This window comes from Paroedura picta, chromosome 8, assembly GCF_049243985.1.
Source record: "Paroedura picta isolate Pp20150507F chromosome 8, Ppicta_v3.0, whole genome shotgun sequence".
Classification (NCBI taxonomy): domain Eukaryota; kingdom Metazoa; phylum Chordata; class Lepidosauria; order Squamata; family Gekkonidae; genus Paroedura; species Paroedura picta.
In genome coordinates, this window is record NC_135376.1 from 34,417,818 (window position 1) to 34,440,424 (window position 22,607).

Sequence of the window (22,607 nt, forward strand, 5' to 3'; positions counted from 1 at the left end):
CCTCATCCAGTAGGCATGCTTTTCATTTTTCTGACCCAGATGCAGAACTTTACACTTATATTTATTAAATTGCATCTTGTTCTCATTTGCCCATTTTCAGTTCAGTTCAGAGTGTTCAGCTCTCGTTGAACTCTGTCTCAGGGCCCTAACATCAGGGCCCTAACGGAGCCAGCACAGTTCCATAGGGCCTGCAAGATGGAGCTCTCTCACCAGGCCTATGGTTGAAGCCAGTTTGGATAAGCAAATAATCTGAACATCAATGGGCCTCCCCTGTTGCAACATAGCCAGCTCCCCACTCTCATTCACCTCCTTCATATGAGAAGAATAATAAACATCCAGGACCTAGTCCACCGACTAGTCTAACCTATGAGACCTGGCATACAGCTATGGTATGATTAATAATGTATGGTTGATTTTAACTGTTTTCACTGTTTTAATTATATTTTATGAATGCCGTGAACGCCCTGAGACCACAGGCTGGATAGGGGCAGTTTATAAATGTAAACAAGAAATAAATAAATAAACCTTCTTGGAAAAAGTTTTCTTTCCTATTTTTTGTTTCTGTGTGTGCTGCAGTCCTGGTGATAGGTAAGTTAGCAAGACTGATAAAGCCCATGCTATTTTGAAGGGGCATAGCTTTGAGTATATAGCCCAATTTCTGCTACTGAGTTAAAGGTCACTGTGCTTAGTAGAATGTGGTAAAATAAGATATCATGAGGTCTAGCAGAGCTGAATAAGTGGAACTGTTAATGTAGGGAGGTATGGGTGCTATATTTGTGTAGCTGGTGTTTACTAAGTCTACACACAACCATAAATTTGTCACATGAGGACAAGATATACTTATACTTTACAAAATGTGCTTATATAGAAATGAAGGAAATATGTATGAGGTAATCAAAAGACATCTGTGCAAGTCTAAAAGTTGTTTGTCACATTGTATAAAGGGTTATTGCTAATGCCTCGCTGATAGAATTATCAGGTCTTTGTGACCAAGATCCCCTTTACTGTGATAACATTCTGCCTACCTGGGGAATCTTCCAGTTGTGTTCTAAATTGGGCATAGGCATACCAGGCAAACGAGCCCATTTGGGTAACACTGGTAGCCTTGATGTTGACAAGGAATGTTGTGTACTGTTGATTCTGTTAGATACATCATCAGCATTTCTTTCTTACCTTTGCAAAACGATCTTATATCTTTAACTACTATATTTTGCTATTCTCACATATCTCTTGAATATTTCCTGTGCAATCACAGGAACTGATTTAAGATTAAAAACTGATTTAAGATCCCCCCCCCCCTACAGAAAACTCCAAACAATGTATTTTCTACTCAGGGAGTCCCTCTGTCAATTCCTTGCTGCTTTAGCTCCCTTCCATTGTACTTGGCAGTGCAATCAATGTTACTTTTTAATTTTTGTATATCCTACATTTCTCCCCACAGGAGACCCAAAGCAGTTTACAGCTTTCTCCTCTCCTCCATTTTATTCTCACAACAACCCTGTGAGGTTGGTTAGGCTGAGAGTATGTGATTGGCCCTAAAATATCCAGCAAGCTTCCAAGGCAGAGCAGGGATTCAAACCTGGGTTTTCCAACTCCTAGTCCAACACTGCAACCACTACACTGCCTTGGCTCTGGGTGTCCCACAGGCCACTTAGCATGCCAATGCAATGCTTGCCCAAGATACAAATTTCTGGCATATTAACATTGCACAAATAGTTTCAGCAGAGTAGCCATGTTGGTCTGCAGTAGAAGAATAAGATGCTGATGAAGGGACATTTGGCTGTCAAGAACTTATAGTGCCCAAATGTTGTTGGTCTCTAAGCTGCTACTAGAATCAAATCTGCTGTTGCACAGATAGCAAGCAGGGTCCTTGTTTACCCAAGACAATGGGTACATGCAATGTCACGTGGTGAAGTTTGTCCATTCATGTCCCAAGGAAATCAGAAGCAAGAAAGAAATCTAGGTAATATCTTTTACTGGGATCAACCAAGTTGAAACAAAACATTGTGCGAGCCCAGAACTCTTCTCCTGGCTGGATGTTACACAATGTTAAAAAACAGATGAAATCAGGCCTGGGAGTAAAAAAAAAATCAGATGGGTTTTAAGCCAAATTGTTACGTGTAGCCCACCTGGGCCATTTAGTAAATGCTTGGGGAGGCTCATTTCTTCTGCCAACCAAGGTGCTTGAGATTAGTGGTTTTCTAGCAAGTGGGACTGCAGGAGGTGAAAAGTGCTGGAAACTGTTCATTTTTTACTTGTTCCACAGCACTGGCTGGACTCCCTTTTTACTCTGGCAATGTTTTCCCTTCTGCCAACCTGATGGCTTCTTCTCAATCTTAGCCACATCTCCCAGGCAGTATAATGAGGACTCAGTCAGAGAAGCAAGGCAAGAAGAAGGCAAAGAGAAGGATGGTGACTGTTGCAGGGAACAGAAAGTAGCCCTAGTAGGTGAGGATCAGATTAAAGTGTATGATTGCCTGTACTAGACTCTGGGAGGAGGGAGGGAGGGAAGGAGAGTAGTGGGCCAGTCAGTTTGGCCTGAAAACAGAGCAGAGGAGGGATGGACAAACTTATTTTTTATCAAATGTTTATATGTTTATATGTTTTTAGTTACACCAAAGTTGGTCCAGAATGTTTTCTGCATTTATTTTAGCAGGAATGAGATCAAAATATTGCTCCCTCCAGATCACAAGGGAGTTGGAATCATAGAATCATAGAGTTGGAAGGGGCCATACAGGCCATCTAGTCCAACCCCCTGCTCAACGCAGGATCAGCCCTAAGCATCCAAGAGTTCTGATGGACATGCTGTTTATCTGTGATTAAGGCTCTTTTATTTGAACAGAAACTTGATAAAGGTATTGTCATCCCTCCCAAACAAACAGGTGATATGCAACAAGAGTAGCTGGAGAGACTGAGAAAAGCATGCACATCTTGAGAGAGTGTTGGATTTGGACATTTGATGATTGACAGGGTGAGAGATGGGGAAAGGGGTAGCCCACAGGTGAAACACTTTTATCTCTCCAAACCATAAGCTGTACTGGTGAATGTTTTTGTTTGTTTGTTTGTTATCCTGGCTGCACAAGTTGAACCTTGTTCATCAGGGCTCTGGTGATGCGGAAAGGCATGATTCATATAGACGGTGCTTTCTTGGTCTGTCATTGCAGAGGAGATAGCAGGTGTGGAGGAAGCGCTTTTGTGGTGTTGGTGTTGGTAGAAGCACAAGGATTTCCTTAACAGGACCGGGTAGTACTTTATGCCTCTCTGCAGGACGAATTGGTGAGGGACGATTCAGAAAGACAGTGAGTCACAGCAGTGTGGGAGTGAGGAATCATTAAGAACTGTCAGACCTGTAGGCGTCAGGAAGATTCACTGGCCTGTGTTCAGGCATTAGGGCTGATGGGATCTGTTGGAGGCGTCTAAAGGGATATTTGTGTAAAAACAAGTTTGTGGCAGGCAAAGACTTGTCTTGTGCCTTAATTAGAATAGAAACAAATATGCATTTCCGTTTATTAAAGCTATGTAACAAATTGTTCATTTATAGAGAAATTTGGGGAAATTACATGTTTTGGAAAGAGAGAGAATATCATTTAACAGATAAAGCACTGCATTTGCATGCTGGAGCCCTGGATGTAGGGAAGGTGCTAAATGACATGGGTTCTGCTTTTCATGCAGAAGATCCCAGGTTCAATCCCCAGCACCTCCAGAAAAAAGAATTAGGTAGTAGGTAGCATGAAAGACCTCTGCCTGAGGCACTGGAGAGTCACGGCCAGTCAGACTGACCTTGATAGACAAGTGGTTTAACTCAGTACAAGACAGCTTCATGATTTCATGCGAGGCTTCACACATTCCCAAAGTCCTATATGGGTGTTTGAACAGATGCATTTATGTGAGGATTTTTAAAGTCCAGAGAACTGAGACCATCTCACACCTCAGGTCCTCCCTCTCACTCCAAGAAGCTTTATAAGAATAAAGAATAAAACATTGAGGAAAGTAAAGTCAATGAAACAACCTTTCATTTTCATTGAACTTTTGAACCGAGATCTTACAACAACAAATGGCTTCCTTTAGTTCCACATTAACTATTTTCAGCCTGTTCCAAGCAACTCTTCTGCACAGTTCTCCAAGTCAGAAAGCCCTCTTTTCACCTCAGCGCTTAAGCTGTCTACTTGTCTGCTGCTAACCCTTACCTGCCATCCTTTCAACCACTGTTTCTAGGCCTCCTTCTCTCAACATGCCATCAGCTTTCATGGGCTGTTCTTAGGGAAAGGCTGAACCAAGACTGTCCATGACACTGCACAATAGCTGCAGCAACACAACAGATCCCAGTAGGCTATGGAAACTCCAGACAGGTACCTGGAGGCAGTTTTGGGGTGCCAACAAAACAGAGGTGCTACTGAAGAATGGAAGATTTGGCCAAGGAACTGGGATGTCTGGACAAGGTTGGACACCCCCTAAACTAGCAGGTTCATAGCTTGGAGTTTCTTCTGGACCCTGGCCTCTTGTTGGATAAACTGGTGGCAGTGGTGGTCAGGACCACCTTTCACCAGTTTCAGCCAGTCTCTGCATTGTGATGCATGCCCTAGTGACACCTAGATTAGACTCCTGCAATGTGCTCTACATAGGGCTGGCATTGAAGAGTGTCCAGAAGCTGCAGTCCTGCAGCCAGAATGTTGACTGGAGTGGGTCATATTGGCCATATTGCTCCAGACTTGTTCCACCTACATCAGACACCCTGATTCAGATGCCCCCAACATCTGAGACTAGACAGGTACAACCAGAGAAAGAGCCTTCTCAGTCAACGTGCCAAAACTCTAAAATTCCCTCCCCAGGGAGATTTCTCTTTCTGTGTTATTTTTTTCCATCAGAATGGGAAGACCTTTGTGCTACATTTTACATCCCTTCGCTAACTCCCATTGGCCCTCCCCCAAGTTTGTGTGTCTCTGTGTTTAGGTGTTTATATGTCTTACCTGTTTAAAATATTTTATATTACTTAGCTGTGTTTTAAACACATTTTTACTGCTTTTTCACCACCTTGGGGAGCTAAGTTGAATTGAAAGCTTGTATACAAATGAATGAATGTAATTTTAACAAAATTGCAATCAGGATATGGAGCAACAGAATGTACAACAGCTATTTCACATGCTTTCATTTAATTTAGTTTTCAAATTGTCTCAGAAGAAATGCCTTATGCTATCTCTTGCACTCATGGAAAGGAAAGTGGGCATACATTGCTTTTACTTAGCTCAAACAGATGGCAAGAAGCAATTCTAATTCTCATGTGCATGAGGACTGTTACACCCACAACTACAAGAAGAGCAACCACGTTGCCCAAGTATGTATGCAGAGAATAGCAGGCATACCAAGTGAATGGATTACAGCAGAGAGAATTCCTGCTGAAGCAAGCAGTTGCATTATATCACCGTTTTGGGCTTCAGTTGCAAAAGCACAAACTGAGCAAAATGGAGCACACATGTAAATGAAGAGAAGGGGTATTGTGCATTCAGATTAGGAGGCCATGGCTCATTCTGCACATGTAGGATAATGCGCTTTTGCAGCTGGATTTTCCTGCACAGAACAGGAAAATCTACTTTTAAAGTGCTTTGGAAGTCCATTAACCAATGTGTGCAGAATGGGCCCAGGTTGACTACATCCCAACATAAATATAAGAGAAAATGCTAGCAGATGAACTGGAAATGAGTAGACTACCAACCTGGATGATATGGAGGGCATGCACAATGTTGGAAGGCAGTTCATCCTTTAGAGTTTTGCATAGTAGAAATGTCAACGAAACCAGCACTTGGGTATTTTGCATGATAGTCCACATCTGTGATAAAAATGGGTCCTGTCAAAAATGTCTAACAATTTTTGCCAATTTCCTCCCTTCTTCTGCAATTCACCTCCAATTTACCTCTTGTGCTATCCTCCGGAGGTCCCCCACAAGCCACACTTGGGCCCACCATGCACGGCCGCCAAAACGGCGATTTCGGGTCACATGGAAAATGCGAAGGGGGAAGACACGAAGCACACTGGTTATGCACGGGAAGGGGCCTGATGGCAGCAAAACCCAGAGTAACCGATTATGCACGCAGTGATCCCGGCACCGCTTCTGGTTACGCCCCAGTCACCCGGAAGCTGCGCTTTCTTCCGCGTTTCGCTAACACGGCTCTTTCGGCGGCATGCACCGAAGCTGCGGCCGGTTTCAGCCGCCTCCGTGCGTTATCCGTGATTTTAGTCGCTGCCATTCCACCCCGAATGTGCGTTATTCCCCCTGTGCATAATGGGTCTTGAGGAAGATCAGTGTTTAGGCAGGGGAGGCAGAGGAACTCCAGAAAGCAGGGGCAAGCAGTGGCATTTTCTGGGGAAAGGGAATTAGAAAGTGCTGAGGGCCTTTCCCAGTGAACAGGTTGCTAGTCTTCAGGCCCCAAACGCTGCCTTTCCCTTCATTGCAATCTTACAACAATACAAGGCATGTGCAAAAAGTGTCTGTAATATTTGCTGCATTTCTAAACTAGGTCAGTGCCAACTCCTTCCCTGGATGCCAGTGGTGCCCCTGGTCCTGGCACCGGAGGAGCCCCTCTCCAGACGAATGTGACCAGCAATCGAAGGCTGCAGCAGACACAAGCCCAAGTGAATGAGGTGAGTTTTGAGACACTTGATGATGTTTAGGAATTACAAGGTCATGATTGAAATAATCTGTTCAGAGCCACTTGCAGGGTCCTCATCTGAGCAGAATATCCTTTGTTCCTGGACACAAACTAAGAGGTCCCTTTCTGTTGCATGCCTTTGCCATCAAGCCATACCATTAACATGCCATACCAAACTCCCACAGATAACAGCACCATCCAGATGATCAGAAAGGGTGACAGAGTTGGGTTTTATATGCCGCTTTTCTCTACCCAAAGGCGTCTCAAAGCGGCTTACAGTCGCTTCCCTGTCCTCTCCCCCACAACATACACCCTGTGAGGTGGGTGAGGCTGTGAGAGCCCTCATATTCCTGCTTAGTCAGAACAGCTTTATCAGTGCTGTGGCAAACCCAAGGTCACCCAGCTGGCTGCATGTGGGGGAGGAGCAGGGAATCAAACCCGGATTGCCAGATTAGAAGTCTGCACTCCTAACCACTATACCAAGAACAGATAAACTCAAATAGTGAATCAAGCCACAGATAAAAACTGAAGCATGTTTGCATAAAGGAAGGAGTCAAGTCCATTTTACAAAAACATCAGAAGGGCAGAGGCTACTTCTGGGGGCAGTTGTTATATCCAAGGTAGGAAGTTCAGCACACGTGTTAAAAAGATAACAGTCAAGCTGCAAGTCAAATCGCATAGCTATATTACGTAATCATAATTAAGGAGCACAGTGTATTTTATAGAATGGGATATGCAACTATTTACACACCTTCTCCCCTAATAAGGACAAGAACATCCCCATGAGCACCAGTGCTCAACACTTATCTAACAGCGCAATAAATAAAAACTCTTACTCTTTTTATGGGCTCACAGAATCAAGACAAGCAGAGTCAGATACACTTTCAAGGATCAGTTCGCACATAGCAAACTCCTCACATCACCCCTAAGTATTTCCAGTCCGATGTGCACTGAGAATTTCGTGTTCCTAGGCATGTGGAGCTCCCATTCAGGTCAGGGACCCTAGTGCACAGAAAGAGGGGGCTTAAACCTTCCCAAACATCACATCATGTTATCAACATTAAAGGGCTGTGGGCTGCTGCTATTTGCCCCATTGGGAAAATTTATATGTACAAGTATGGTTCCCCAGCAGGGCAAGCAGCAGCTTTCCAGGGCCATTTCAATGCAGGAAAATGGCAAAGGGGGAGGCTTAAGCACTCTCTCTGCATATACCAATGTCCTGCTTCCAATCAGGTCTCCACATGCCAGGAATCATGAAATTTACAGGACAAATCTGATTCAAAGTTTTGGTGGTCTTCATGGTCCATTACTTGGCTCATGACATGCTGACAAGATGCAGAAACTACAGATGTGAAAGTTGGGTGGGAATTGAATTGGGGGGGAACCAGGGATTTTTAGTTTCTTTGTTTGTTTTCTGTGACTGTTTTATTTTTTTGTATTTCCTGATCAGCTGGCAACACCCAGCTGCTGGTGACCTAGCACACCCTTTCAGGTTGAAGTGAAGCAGCATCTTTTTATATTTTTGCAGGAGTGAATTTGGCTCCTGTGGAGTGAAGATATAATATCAGTGGAAACAAGGTCCACCTAGAGAGACTGTGACAATGTAATGCCATACTAGACATAGCCCTTGGGTTCAGTTGGGTAGCTGTGTTAGTCTGAAGCAGCAGAACAAAGCTGAGTCCAGTGGTGCCCTTAAGACCAACAGAGTTTTATTCAAGGTAGAAACTTTTGTGTGCAAGCACACTTGTTCCGACAGAATGAACTAGAAGTTACCAGTCAGTGCAAACATAGACCTAGATAAGTGTGCTTTGTTCTAGAACCATAAGGTGGCACCAAACACCATAAAACCCCATTACAGTGAATGAATGCCAGAGATTTCACCCTTTTGTTAGCCTGTTGCAGGGATTCCCAACCAGGAGTCTGTGGACCCCTGGGGGTCCATGGGAACTTTAGAAGGGGTCTGCAGCCTTTCCCCTCCTACCTTAATGGACTTGGCCACAAGCTAGGGAATTGGTTGCCTCTGTCCAAAGGGCTCAGTGGTTAGGCCGTGGAAGAAAAACATTATCACTTCGACTATGGGATCCTATAGTGGGTGAGGTCATGGAGGGAAGAATGAAAAATCATGTCAAGCAGCAAAGGGAGTGGAAGAAAAAAGTAGCTGTAAACAATCTGAAAAGTATATTGAAAAGCAATGCCTCCCAGAAACACTAATTTTGCATAAAGGCTTCATTATGTGAATATTCATTGAAGTCCTAACTATGGCTCAAACAGGAATTAAGGTGTCAAGGGAACCATGTTGCCTGGTGCTGTTTAGAAGACTGTACTTTCATGACCAGCTGCAAATATGTAACTTTGTCTATAAACATTACATTGTTGTGTTTAAACTGACTGGAAGCAAGATTTCCGAATAAGATTGTTTATTGCAAAAATGGGGAAATGTCTGTTTTGTTAGGGGAGGGGTAATGATGGAAAGGCAAACATTTAGTATTTCATCATCTAAGAACATTTGGCCTGTAGATGGGAAAAACTCACTAATTAATCAAATATAATAACTTCAATGTTCATCTCCTGAGTCTTTCAGTTTGATTGGCTCACTTATCACACAAATAGCTGAATTTAGAATGTCCTGATAACAAGTCATATTTTTTGCTGTTAAGTCACAGCTGACTTATGGTGACCCCAAAGGAAAAGGACATTCAGAGGGGATTTGTCATTGCCCGCCTTGGCATCACAACCCTGGTATTCCTTGTAGGTCTGCCCCATTCAAATACTAGGCAGGGCTGGTCCTGCTTAACTTCCAGGATCTGACAAGATCGGGCTAGCCTGGGCTGCCCAGGTCAAACCAAAGTAATACCAAAGATTTATTCTGTTTAGGAAAGGAGGCAGACTACAGCCTGATTACCAGCTTGGTGTAGTGGTTACAAGTGCCAACTTATAATTTGGCGAGCCGAGTTTGATTCCCCACTCCTCCCCCACATGCAGCCAGCTGGGTGACCTTGGGCTCGCCACAGCACTGATAAAGCTGTTCGGACCGAGCAGTGATATCAGGGCTCTCTCAGCCTCACCCACCCCACAGGGTGTCTGTTGTGGGGGGAGGAAAGGGAAGGTAGAAGGTAAGGGTAAGCCGCTTTGAGACTCCTTCTGGTAGAGAAAAGCAGCCTATAAGAACCAACTCTTCTACCACAGCAAAGGGAACATATGCCTTTTTTCCTTAGCGAGGTCATTTGCCCTCAGTGATGTCATCACTTAGCCAGACCAGGCTGGCTACATGATCTGTGATTACAATATCTCTTATCGACTTGGATAATGTTGTGAAAGACAATAAGAAATTATGTCAAGCAACAGAGAGGAGGGATATTAATAAAAGAAAATAAAACATGCAAAAGTTTGCACCATTGAACTTTCACAATGTTTTTATAACATGGTCAGAACTTTTGTGTCTTGTTACTTAGAGACATCATGCCCAAATTTTGTACAGCAAACAAATTTTTGCATGTTTTACATATTATTTACATATAAATGTATTTATTTCTCTTTGTCAGGATTTAATAATTGTGTTTTAAATGTGTATCAGTAACATTTGTTCAGTTTAGGCACTATATTCATTTTATCCATCCCAACTATGAGATTCCCCCCCCCCCCAATTATGCACCATTTCATGCCCTGATGATCATCCTTGCACTTTTCACTGCGTTAAAAATTGGTTCTGTATAACTTTTGGGCACATCAATTTCAGGTGGTGGACATAATGCGGGTCAATGTGGACAAAGTACTAGAAAGAGACCAGAAACTTTCAGAGCTTGATAACCGGGCAGATGCACTGCAAGCTGGTGCCTCACAATTTGAAACTAGTGCGGCCAAGCTAAAGAGGAAATACTGGTGGAAAAACTGTAAGGTAAGGCTTGCTATTATAAAGGAAAATCAGCTCCTTTTTCTTAACTCGACGTACAAGCGCAAAGATTGCTGTGTGTGTGAGTCAGCTACCATGAACATTCTAAGTTGACATATGTAGGTCATTGTCAGGGAACTGCACAGCCCAAGGCTGGAATGTAACCTAGTGATCTACAATTGACTGGGCGTGGTTTCAGAGTCCTTTTTAGGCATGGATGAGCTATATGCAAGATTGCCCCTGCCCGTGGGACCCCAAGGCTGGAGGATTACTTGATTTCCAGGGAGGCTGACGTGTACTGATTAAGAGGGTGGGACCAGTGGGACTTTGATTCAAGCTGCTGCTGCTCAATTTTGTGACCTTGGACCATTCGCTATCTCTCTGCCCAACTTGCCTCACAGGCTTGTTATGAGGTGGATGCTGTGGGCACCATCCTCAGCTCCTTGAACTAAAAATGGGATTAAAATGTAATCAGTACTAAGACTTTTGGCTCAGCTGCTGCAGCCCATCGAGGCCCTCACTGCCTTTGAGAAAGTACCAAATGTCCTAAATAATAAACAAATACACACCAAAAGGAAGTCCAGAACTGAGGAACAGATCATAACTGTGGCACAGCAGTCAGTGGTGGAAGGAACTCATGCACCTTTAAAGAGTACTATGGATGTCTGTTCTGGAAAACCTGACATGTCTGCATTGGAAGAAAGCACAGACAAGAGTAACACTTCTCAATTTCCCCCCTCAATTCTCTTTTTAGATGATGATCATCCTGGGTGTAGTATGTGCAGTCATTCTTATCATAATTATAAGTGAGTAACATGCATTTTTATTCTGAGTGTCTGCTTAGTTTCATGGCTTTCAGTGAGCTTAATGAAATGATGGTCAAATGTTTACCGAGAGTCCAGTATTGTGTATCCTCTTCCCCCATGTGCTTCCATAGGGATTGCAAAGGAGTAGCTGTGTTAGTCTGTTGTAGCAAAACAAAATGAAACTCCAGTGGCACCTTGAAAAACTAATTAAATGTTGTTAGCATCTTAAAGACTAAGGACATTTAGTTGTTAGACCTGAAGGTGCCACTGAACTTTTGTTTTGTGGAAGACATGAATACATAATGCTGCCTTTGGGATTGAGGAAGAACTAGTTGTGGGGTGGGGCAATATTGCCTTGATTTTCCAAATAGTAGGGGAATCTTTTCATGACTGAATAAAATGCTTGCACAATGACCAAGGTCTAATCTTGGTCTTGTTGAAATCAACAACAAAAGTTCTTCGGACAGCACAGTCGTTCATTAAATCAGCTACTGAACAAAGCCTTTCTGATGTCTTGGGCAAAACGGCTTATGGTCTTTAATACCTAAGAAGCTCAAGGTATGTTGTGATTAGGCTTGTGCACCAGGAGCCCGATCCGGACTGATTTGGCTTTGGCATCCATTAAAGTCAATGGCGCCATCAACTTTAATGGGAATTCCACTGTTCCCACCTTTCCAGCAGCTGGGGGTGCGGGTTCCAGTTACAGCCTCCAAACCTTCCAGGTAGTTCCGGGAGGCTCTTCCCTGACCCCCCCCTCCAGATTTCACAACAATTGGACTATGGGGTCCATGTCCAGGGATTCCAAAAGAGGGTGGCCCCATCTCTCCATTCTATCCAGTGGAGAGTCTGTCCCATTGGATAGAATGGAGCAGATATCAGGCACAGATTTAATAGACAAAGTGCACCGCTTACATTGAAAGTGGTACATTATTCATAATTTGGTTTTGGTTGAAGAAGCCAACACTATCAGTAATTCTACAGGATATATCAGCCATGGATGCCACAGTCACCCCTAATTCTCTAGACCCCTGTATGAAAGCTTTAGGACAGCATTTTGTATTGGATCTAGCTTGATCTTGACCACCTGTTTCCATGCGGCCATTTTAGCATGCACAGTGGTGGATGAATTCAAAAATGTTAGTGGCTGTTTTTACATGGATTGACAACTCATACTAAAGTTTCTCATTTATTTACCTGCATTGTTTATTTAGGTCATTAATATTCTGTTATTCCATGCCAAGCATGCCTATAGTGGCTCACAACAGCAAACAAAGATATGATATCTACAACCAAAAACTCAAAATAAAATAAAAATTATTAAAAAGTTGAAAAATCAAGGATAAAATCACTTGTCAAGACCCTCCAAAATGAATCAGGAAACCAAACAAAGAGAAACCTTTCCACAGCAGCAGAAAAAACCTTTCTCTGGGGGTCTGCACTAAACATATTTCAGAAATCATAACAAAGTCCATTTGGGCAATTTCAAAATATTGAGAGGAACACAGGAAACTGACAGGCACATAAAATGAGTATGATTACTGGAGAAGCCAATAACAGTTTGTTTAGAGGAGCTATCCATCATGAGGTTTGAGTGCCTTTTCCATTAGTGGGTCTGTCAGTCAGAACTCACTGTTAAAAATCATTTCTTTCTTTTTTATTTGCTTCAAAGCAGTGGTTGAGGTACATGTTCTAATACGCCAGTGTCAGCACCAATATGCTGGCTTGGAGGACCAATAGGGAATGAAGTGTAGGCGCCCCCTGCTTGCCCCCAGCAAAGTGTAGGTGCCCCCTGCTTGCCCCCAGTTCTGATCTAGGGCACTAAGGAGGCCTTTAAGGTTTTTAGAACTATTGTTAAATGTTTTAGAACTATTTTAGAACTATTGTTAAATGTTTTGATACTTACTTTGCATATCCATTATGGATGTTAGCTGCTCCAATCCTATATTAGGGAGGGGAAGGCAATAAACCTTCTAATAATAAAAAGTGGAGGGGGGGTTGATGGGGGAGAACTCCAGGGCTCCAGGTTGCTGCTGAGTGGGGCTTCCTGTGTTAATGAGTCACCACTTAGTTGCACAGTTTAGAAGGAACACTGCCCCTCCCCCAGTTTCCTAATACACTGAAACAGACTGTGGCTTTGACAGTTAGAGGGAAACATTGGGTTTTACGGACAGGTTAAACATACATAAGACATTTCAATTCTAAGAACCCAACTAGTAATAGGACCATCAAAGGTTGAATGTCTGTATTATTGTTAAAATTATATAACTTTTATTGTGCACAATTTTCAAAACAACTTTTTAAAAGCTGGATATATGTTTTTATTTCCTAAAGTTATTTTTAAAAATGGTGCACAATAAAAGTAATATAATTTTAACAATAATATAGACATTCAGCCTTTCAAAGTCCCAACTGTTACTAGTTGGGTTTTTGTGGTTCCAGTTCTAGTTGCCCCCTTTTGGATTTTGTTATTTTGTTATTTCCTGTTTGTCATTTGGGGGGAAATTGCCTAGCAAAAAAATGTTGTTTTGCCTGATAAGTTTTAAAAGGAAACTTAGGTCAAATTCTGACAGACACAATTTAGTTATATTACAGGACCTAGTGAAAATGACTCTTCAGACTCCCAAAAATCTTCTTGGATTAGTTGATGCAACTAAGCTGTGGATGTATTTGGAAACCAGCTGATTTCTCTGGCCACAATATGGAACTGTTTTTCCCTTTTTCTTTCTTCCAGTTTATTTCTGCACCTGAACCGCTGAGGACAAAAGGTTCTGTGTGACTTTGTTCAAGTGACCTGTTTCTGATAACCCCTCCCAATGAAACCTGCTTTTTAATTCCTCATGTCTTGGGGCTGTGAGCCTGCAACAGTATGTAAGAATTCAATGTAGTGTGTTTTGGTATTATGTTGTTTCTATAAGAAACTGTGCCAGCTGAATACTGCCAACTAGTTCCACACATTGTTCTATCACTGTGTCTTAAAACGTGCCCATGCTGACCTTTAAAAACTGTCATCCTTGAAAAACAATAATTTTGAACTTTTCTAAGTCATATAGAACTTGGGTTTCAAGGAAATGCCAGATAGGCTTCAGTCAACAATGCAGAGGCCATAATTTCCAACTGTAGATTCTTGTACTTAGGCCACCAAATCTATCTGTATCAATGAGAGGGTGATCTTCAATAAAGCTGAGCTCCCACTATGCACAGGAAGGCCCAGAACTATGGGACATTTTGTGAGTCCACTTTTATATTCACAACCTACAAAAGGGTTTTATATCATTAACACTGGAAACTTCATTTTTAAGAAAGGATCTATTTCTCAAATTTTATTGGATAAACTAGAGCTGCAATCTTAAAAACATTTTCCTGGGAGTAAGCCTCATTGACTGAATGGGACTTCCTTCCATAAAGGCCTGCTTAGTGGTGGTCTGTAAAGGTAAGGAAACAATGACCATATGTTATCAAAGACAAAAACCTTTATATTAAAACAAATCCTAAGACATTCCTTGTGCAATGTTGGGACATAATTGAGGGAAAAGGCACCGTTTTTAAGAGTGTTAAAATTCCTTTGAAGGCCAGCTCTTGCTTAAAATTAAAGTGGCAATCCATCTAACGTCTTAGTCTGAAAAACATACTCTGGAGTTTGGATGGTTTCTGCTGGAATTTTTGTTGTGAAAATTTGCATGTGTGAGCTTCTGAATTAAACTGGCAAGGGAAATGATACTGCCATACTGTAGGGACAAGCTGTAACTTATTTGTGAAACATAGGTAATCACTAGCTCATTTTTATTACAGTGTGTGCAGGGGGGGGGGGAGTATGCAGACGAAATTCCCAGAGTCCTTGTCCCCCTGATGGTTAATCCATCTGAGCAAGTCACGTCCGATAATATTTGGGCTGGATTAGGGTTAGCCAACAAAACTTTGGGTATCACTTGGCAGCACTGCCAGTTTGTTTCCCCTGAAGGGACAAATAATTGCTCTGAAGGTGAAGTGAAAATAGAAGGTTCAGGTAGGGTCTCAACCTGAACACACACTCACTTCTGCCCATCTTGGTGGTTTCTAGATAACAATTTCAAAAATGTTCTGGAGATCCACTCACATGGAAGTTTGACTGGTTACTTCCAAAGACAAACTAGGAGAGATACTGTGAATTCTGTGTATGAGCCTCCAAATGGCTCTTCCCCTCCCCCAATAGCTGGTCATGGAACCCTCATTCAGGCTAGGACCATGGCTCAGGAAGGTGGGTTTAAGCATTACATCTGCTGTATTAGTTCAGGTTTGCCACATTACCACCCACTGCAGCCTTGACCTGCTAGTAAGGATCCATTGTTGCAGTGACCAACAAAGCATATTGTAAATAATGAAAAGGATAGAATCACTGTGAGGAGATACTCTGTTCAAGCTCTCTTCCCCAAAGGTCACCCAGTGATCATATAGCTGAGTGGGGACATGCTCTCAGCATCTCTATCAGAAACTCAACACGTTTATTACCGCACATGGTAAATGCATACTACCCTCAAACTGCATTACAATGAACTTTGATGAGAAATTTAAAAAATAGATACACAAACAGGCATGTTAATTATAAATTTATGCATTGATAAAAGCAAGGAGGTAACAATATATGCATATGTCTAGTGATGTGTTGTGCTCGAATGTCTGTATTTTCATATTCTGTGTAATACAAAAAGCTGCAGATACCTACAGCCTTAATGAGATTGAAAGGTCATTTGGTAAGCTGTTCTTCTGGTCTCGTATTTAATGAGCTGCTCTATTTGTTCTTCAGATGAAATGCAAAAGAGCATATGTACCATTGCACAAAGGCTCCTCATTTTTAAACACCTTTAGTCATGTAATCACAAACAATGCAGGAAAGTTCCATCTGTGTCATGCAGGATAGGCCTTGTACCCTTCCCAGTTAATAGTACATGGAATACTAGGCTTGTCTACCTGGTATACAAGTATGAAAAGGATTTCAGGGTTATGGACTCTTCTGTGTTTTTTTTTTAAATTAAATAATTCCCATCCACAGAATCACATTATACCCTCCTTAGTTAAGAAGTTATCCTGAAATGTCCTGAATATATAAGGCAGAAGGAAGAAAAATATACGGGCTAGGATCCTATGAACATGTTCCACATTTGCGAGATGGTTTCTGCCACATGAATTCACTTTTTCTTCCACTAGCAAGGGCCTACTGAAAACCACTGAAGTGTCAACCACTGAAGAGCATTAAAACTACAAATATCAATGGCTTAAAATGAGCCCCACACAATTCTCAGACTAAAAGCAGACTTTAAAATTGAAGTTAGAAGATCAAACTCTTCATTTAAAAGCCTGGGGGAAAGGAAATATTTTTTGGCCTGCCTCCTGAAAGAGAAGAGCATAGGCACCAGGTAAGCCTTGAGAGGAAGGAAAGGCACTACTATTTAAAAAGTCCTAGCTCTGGTTGCTATCCTCCTCACCTCTGAAGGCAGGAACTTCAAGAGCAGGGGCCTTTTGGCTATGCTGTAATCACACCAAATATTGTCACTGATCAAAGCATTATAGATTCGTAGAGAATATGTTGATCCCTTGTCTTGCCTCATATTTTCCTGGTCATAGCCATTGTTCTCTTCCTTTGCAGCTGCTTGTGACACATCTTTACTGCTCATAGAAACAGGCAGGCACTCATCACTGTGTGGTGAGACTTCCACCCATGATCTAGTTTTACACACTTAGTCAAATCCTACCATCTGTGGTCCAATCAGACTTACTCCTAAGTAAATGTGTATAGGATTTCCACTAATCAGGACTTCTTGGAGTAGAAGACATGTCCCACTTACAGTAATACAATGCAGATGGGGGATACCTGCATTCAAACACACATCTGAATGGGCATATTTTTCTGCCATGTTCATGAAAATCCTGATATTGGTAGACGATGGACACATCCTGCCCCAACTAGTCAATTAAGTTCCTCTAGATCAGGATGTGGGAATCTGGACAATATCTCAGCAATAAATATACAGTTACTCTTTCCCAACATCTTCCACTCTGCAAACAAGTTCTCTCTCTTTTTTTAAAAAAATAGGAGTTTTCCAGGTAAAACAAAAATAAACAAATGTCAGACTGGATCCAGTGATTCCATTGTCAGTAAAACAAGACCTTCTTCTCTTTCTCATTCATAGAATCATAGAGTTGTAAGGGATCTCCAGGGTCATCTCGTCCAACCCCCTGCACAATGCAGGAACTCACAACTACCTGCCTACCCATGGTGACCCTAATTTCATGCCCAAGTGATCTCTCCATCAAAAATCTGCAGAATCCAGCCTGGCCTGGGGAAAATTCATGTACCATCCCTCAGTGGCAATCAACAGTTTCCTGGGTATACAAGGAAGGCCCACAGGAGACATACACTGGCACATCCCTTCCTGCCCATCCACTCACCAACCGCCTACACTCATGAAATCAGCAACCCATACAATCATTCCTCAGCCATCCAAAATTTCCCCCAAATGCTAGTCATAGTGGATAGGGGAGTCACATTAGCAGCATGAGGTCTGTAGTGGAAAGGTGGAAGTAGTGACAATTGCCAGCTCTTACATTAGCAGGAGTCTTTCCCTGGATGCAATCCAAATAGAATTATTAAGATGGTGCTTCTCAAAAAGAACATTATGCATATAAACCAACAAACATGGATATTAAAGCACTGCTAAGTAAGTCATACAAAATACAACTCAAGAGGCCATTCCACACAATGACCAATGTTGCTAAATGTTTGCAGTATGCAGAAACGCTATATTTAATAGTGGAATTTTGTCATTCCGCATACCTTCAATTCTAGTGGAATATTGAAGTCCCAGGAGCAGTCTATTAATTCCCCACAGGTTTCCAGTCTCGCTGGAATTGCAACAAAGGAAGCAATATTTTTCTGCACTTCTTCCCGCCCCTGGCTGTCAATCAAACAGAACAGCCAATGAACTGTTGTGTTCGTGCTCCCAAAAAGCCCCTTTCCCTTTAAAAACTGTTTATTAAAAGCCCAAACACACCAGTCCCAACAAATGTTTGTTCAATCATTGTCTCAGAAAGACCCTTTTTGCTGGCATAGGAGCTGGCACTTAATCATTTCCATGCTCTTCAAGTAAAAAAAATCCTCCTCCCTGGGCGCGATTTGTGGCCGAAATTACGGGCAGTGTCGAACAGGGAGCTGTATCATTCTCAGAAACTTTAAAGACAATTGCAGAAAGGAGCTTTGTTTTACTGTTAAGCACTTCTGTGGAGGGACTTCAGCCAGAGAAGCCTCGCTTATTCGTTGCTTTCCCCAGTTTAAGGGGGGGAAATGGCGATCGCATCTCCAGAAGCTCGGGGGCAAGAGCAAGGGAGGGACATTCTTTCTACCGCTATTTTGAGAACGCACATGTCTTTCGCTGATGTGTTGTGGCTTGTGCTCAGAAGTGTAGTGGTTTTTTCAGGGGGAATCCACTTTTCTGGATTTCCCCCTAAGCACTATAAAATTCCGATTGTTGCTGGAGTTCAGCGGGAGTTTTGCAGTTTGTTTACAACAACATGCGGAACATTGAATTAATAGCGTTTACGAAAGGTAAGACTTTGGCTACATTTAAGTCATGCAGAATGGCCCTAGGCATTTAGCTATAATCTAAATTTTAAACAAGCAAAAAAACCCTGTTGACGTTTCCAAATAGTTAGCAACAGTATCTACCCAAAACCAATTCACTGTTAAGTACGTATGTCTACCAATATCAGGATGTTCATGAGTGTGAAGGAAAATGCTGACCATTTTTCAATAAATTGTTTTGTCAGGCTGCAAGTAACCTTTTATGCATGATATAGTAAACGTCCATTTTTCTATCCTCCCACATTGCCATCTCCCAGAATTCAGTACAAAGGCTTGTAGTGTTTTCCCATTTCCTAGGGCCATTCTGCACAGCGTTAATGTTGCTGAAGTCTTACCAAAAGTGGATTCCCCCTAAAAAAAACTGCTAGACCCCTGAGAACAACCTGCAAAACATCCGAAAAAGGCATGTGCACTCTCAATATAGTGGTTGCAAGCATATCCCTCCCTAAGCTCTCGCACCCGAGCTTCTGGCATCACGATCGCCATTTTTTCCCTTAAACCAGGAAAAGCAATGAATAAGCAATGCTTCTTTGGCTGAAATCCCTCCACAAGTAATTGTCTGTAAAGTTTCCAAGCACAATACAGCCCCCTGTTCGACACTGCCCGTAATTTTGGCCAGAAATTGCACTGGGGGGAATTTTGTTTTAAACATTAAGAGCATGTAAACGATTAAATGCCAGCTCCTATGCCAGCGAAAAAGGACTTTCTGATACATCGAATGAACAAATATGTGTTGCTACAGGTGTTTTGGGGTTTTTAAAAAACAGTTTTTAAAGGGAAGCAGGAACACAACAGTTAATTGGCTGTTCTGTTTGATTGATGGTCAGGGGTGGGAGGAAGCACGGAAAAATATCGCCTCCTTTGTTGCGATTTCAGCGAGACCGGATACTTGTGCGTTATGAAAACAGTGCTAGTGGGAGAGCCTTTTTTTCCGATAGAAACGGCTGTGTGCATTACCGGGACCTGCCACTATTGATTGCAGCACTTTTTAATAGTGCTCAGATTTAGCAACATTGCCCGTTGTGCAGAATGACCCCTAGTAATTTCTAACCTTGCAGCAGAGATCAGGGAGCGCATCAGTTTTTTTATGCAACAAATCTTTATTTTATCTTTGTATAATATGTAGCGATAGACATGAATCAGAGATGACATTCTAGTTAGTTACATTACTGATCTCCCAACTATAAATTCCAAAAAGCTGATATATGTAGTATAACTGATGCATATAGTATATTTCCAGCAACTGCCAGCCACTCCAACAATAAGGGGAAAAGTTATCTGAAATGATGTAATAGCTGGCAACACCAATGTTTTATTTTCAAGGAAATGTTCTGAGCAACAGCTGTCTTAAATTGTAGCTAAATTTTAGTCCAGTAGCATCTTAAATCCCAACAAGATTTTGAGGAGGGGTGAGCTTTCAAGAGTCAAAGTTCCCTTTGTCAGCTACCACTTTCACTCGTGAAAGTTCATACCCTCTCTCAATCTTGCTGGTCTCTTAGGGTGCTGCTATCCTAGAATCTAGGTGTTCTACTGAAAACCAATGTGGCTATATCTTAAATAGTAGCATACTGCAAAATACACTTCGAGGCACGTTAGACATGTTTTATATTAAAATAATTTTGCCAGAATTTCAATAAAGCAGCAAAAACACAGAAAATAATTTAGATTTCTGCTAAGGAGGTGGCATTTAAATTAATGATGCATAAATTTTAAAAACAGAAGCTGCAGCATATAAACAGCTATCAGATTATCATTAAACTAGAATTAAAGCGCATTTTAATAAGGAATAAAATGGGCGCTAGGCCCCCCGTCCCCAGGGTGAAGGCTTCCCGGGGGATGGGGTGGCGGGGCCACCTGGCCGTGACCGGGGGCGTTTGGTGGCCCCGGGCACAGGGTCGCCACGTCTGTGAGGTGCCAAGGATGCTCCCGGGGCCGGCAGAAAGCTAGCGACCACCCCCACCCCCCGGCAGCAACCCGGAGGCTTCTGCTGTCCCTGGGAACAGCCTCGCCGTGGCGAGGCCGCTTCTGGGCTGACAGAAGGTTGCTGGCCACCCCCATCCCCCAGCAGCATTCCAAAGCCTTCTGCTGGCCCCAGGAGCAGCCTCGCCTCAGCGAGCCCGCTTCCGGGGCCGGCAGAAAGGCAGCAGCCACCCCCACCCCCCGGCAGTGACCCGGAGGCTTGTGCTGGCCCCGGCAGCGGCCTCGTTGCAGCTGGAGCCCACCAGCGAACCAGAGGCTTCTGCCGTCCTCGGCAGCGAACCGTAGGCTTCTGCCATCCCTGGGAGCAGGCTCCCCATGGCAGGCTCTGCCACCCCTACCCCCCAGCAGCGACCCCCAAGCCCTCGGGCCCCACCCACCCGGCCAAGACTTGCGGCCTTCTCCTGGCCCCGGGAAGAGCCTCGCCGTGTCTGTGATGCGTCGAGGCTCTTCCCGGGGCCGGGAGAAGGCCAGGCCCCCCCTACCCACCCACCTGAGACTTGCGGCAGTACCTCTGTGAGGTCTCCCAATGGACTCCCCGGTGCACTCCTTGGAGGACAGGCAAAGTAGCCAATGGGGAGCCACTTTGCGGCTCCTGATTTGCTCCTCCGAGTGGCACTCGAGGGCCAAGTGGCCAATGGGGAGCCGCGCAAAGCGGCTCCTGATTCACCCCTCTGAGTTTTTATCCCGGACAGGGCCCACCCTAACTCCTCTCCACTTGCCCTTACAACTTTATTCCTAGCGCTCCACAGGAGCGGTTTGAAGATGGGTGCAGACTTGGATATTAATTCCTACAATCTTTTACAGGAAAAAATAGCAGAAGACAAACATTAAAGAATATTTCCCTGAGACCTCCTTGAACTTTCTAACTCAGACCACCAGACACCAGTGAAATTAACAAAATAAACTGAACAAATAGTATTAATTCATTCATTGGATACTTTGGGAGAAAAAAGGATTTTTAAATAAACTTTGGAAATAATATGGTCTTGCAAATATTGTATGTTCCTCCCCTCATTCATCCAGGAAACTCAGGACAGTGTAGTCAGAGCACACCTCTTTAAACTGAGTCTGAGTGTTTGGCACATGGTCAAATAATAACCTTTGTTGCTGTTTGTGAATTTGAACTCAGATTTCCTAATGTGACTTTCAAACCACTATATGGTATTGCACTGCTTTTTGGTTTGATGCTTACTTTGAAGCCCAGTTCAGTGATCCGGGCAGATCCCATTCCAGTTGCCTCACCTTGGCTTTGTTACTGACTCAACAACTCATCCCCGAAACCCCCAACTTAATGACAAGTCAAGATGCTTATATTTTAATAAAACAAGGTCTTCAGATGCTGACACTGTCGGATACCACATAAAACCCAGGTTAGGATTCTCCCACCAGCTTTACTTCCCTCCAGATGACTTTTCCTGATTTCCCCCCTCTCCCTTTTCCATTGAGAGGTTTTCTTCAGTGGACTTCCTTTCTGCAATTCATTACAGCACCTCAGGGCCTCAGGGCCTTTATCTTCCTTTTGTGACTGCGATAATAGACAGCAGCATGCACATACAAAAAGGACCCAAGTCACTCAAGGTGGTTACGGCTTCCCATTGAGATGACATTTTAAAAGCCACATCTGTGAATGAAAAGGCCGAACTGTGGCAGTCCAATTACATGTGCCTTTGTAAACA

General features: G+C 43.0%; 1 protein-coding gene across 1 annotated transcript in view; it reads left to right on the forward strand.

Annotated features, from left to right (window-relative positions):
* Positions 1–21,321, forward strand: part of LOC143843224 (vesicle-associated membrane protein 2-like) — a 36,912-nt gene extending 15,591 nt beyond the window's left edge. Inside the window, exons 2-5 of the mRNA XM_077348962.1 lie at positions 6,513–6,636; positions 10,381–10,539; positions 11,288–11,339; positions 14,071–21,321. Coding sequence (XP_077205077.1) covers positions 6,513–6,636; positions 10,381–10,539; positions 11,288–11,339; positions 14,071–14,087 — 352 coding nt within the window. The 3' untranslated portion in view covers positions 14,088–21,321. The remainder of the gene's footprint in view (positions 1–6,512; positions 6,637–10,380; positions 10,540–11,287; positions 11,340–14,070) is intronic.
* The last annotated feature ends 1,286 nt before the right edge of the window (positions 21,322–22,607 follow it).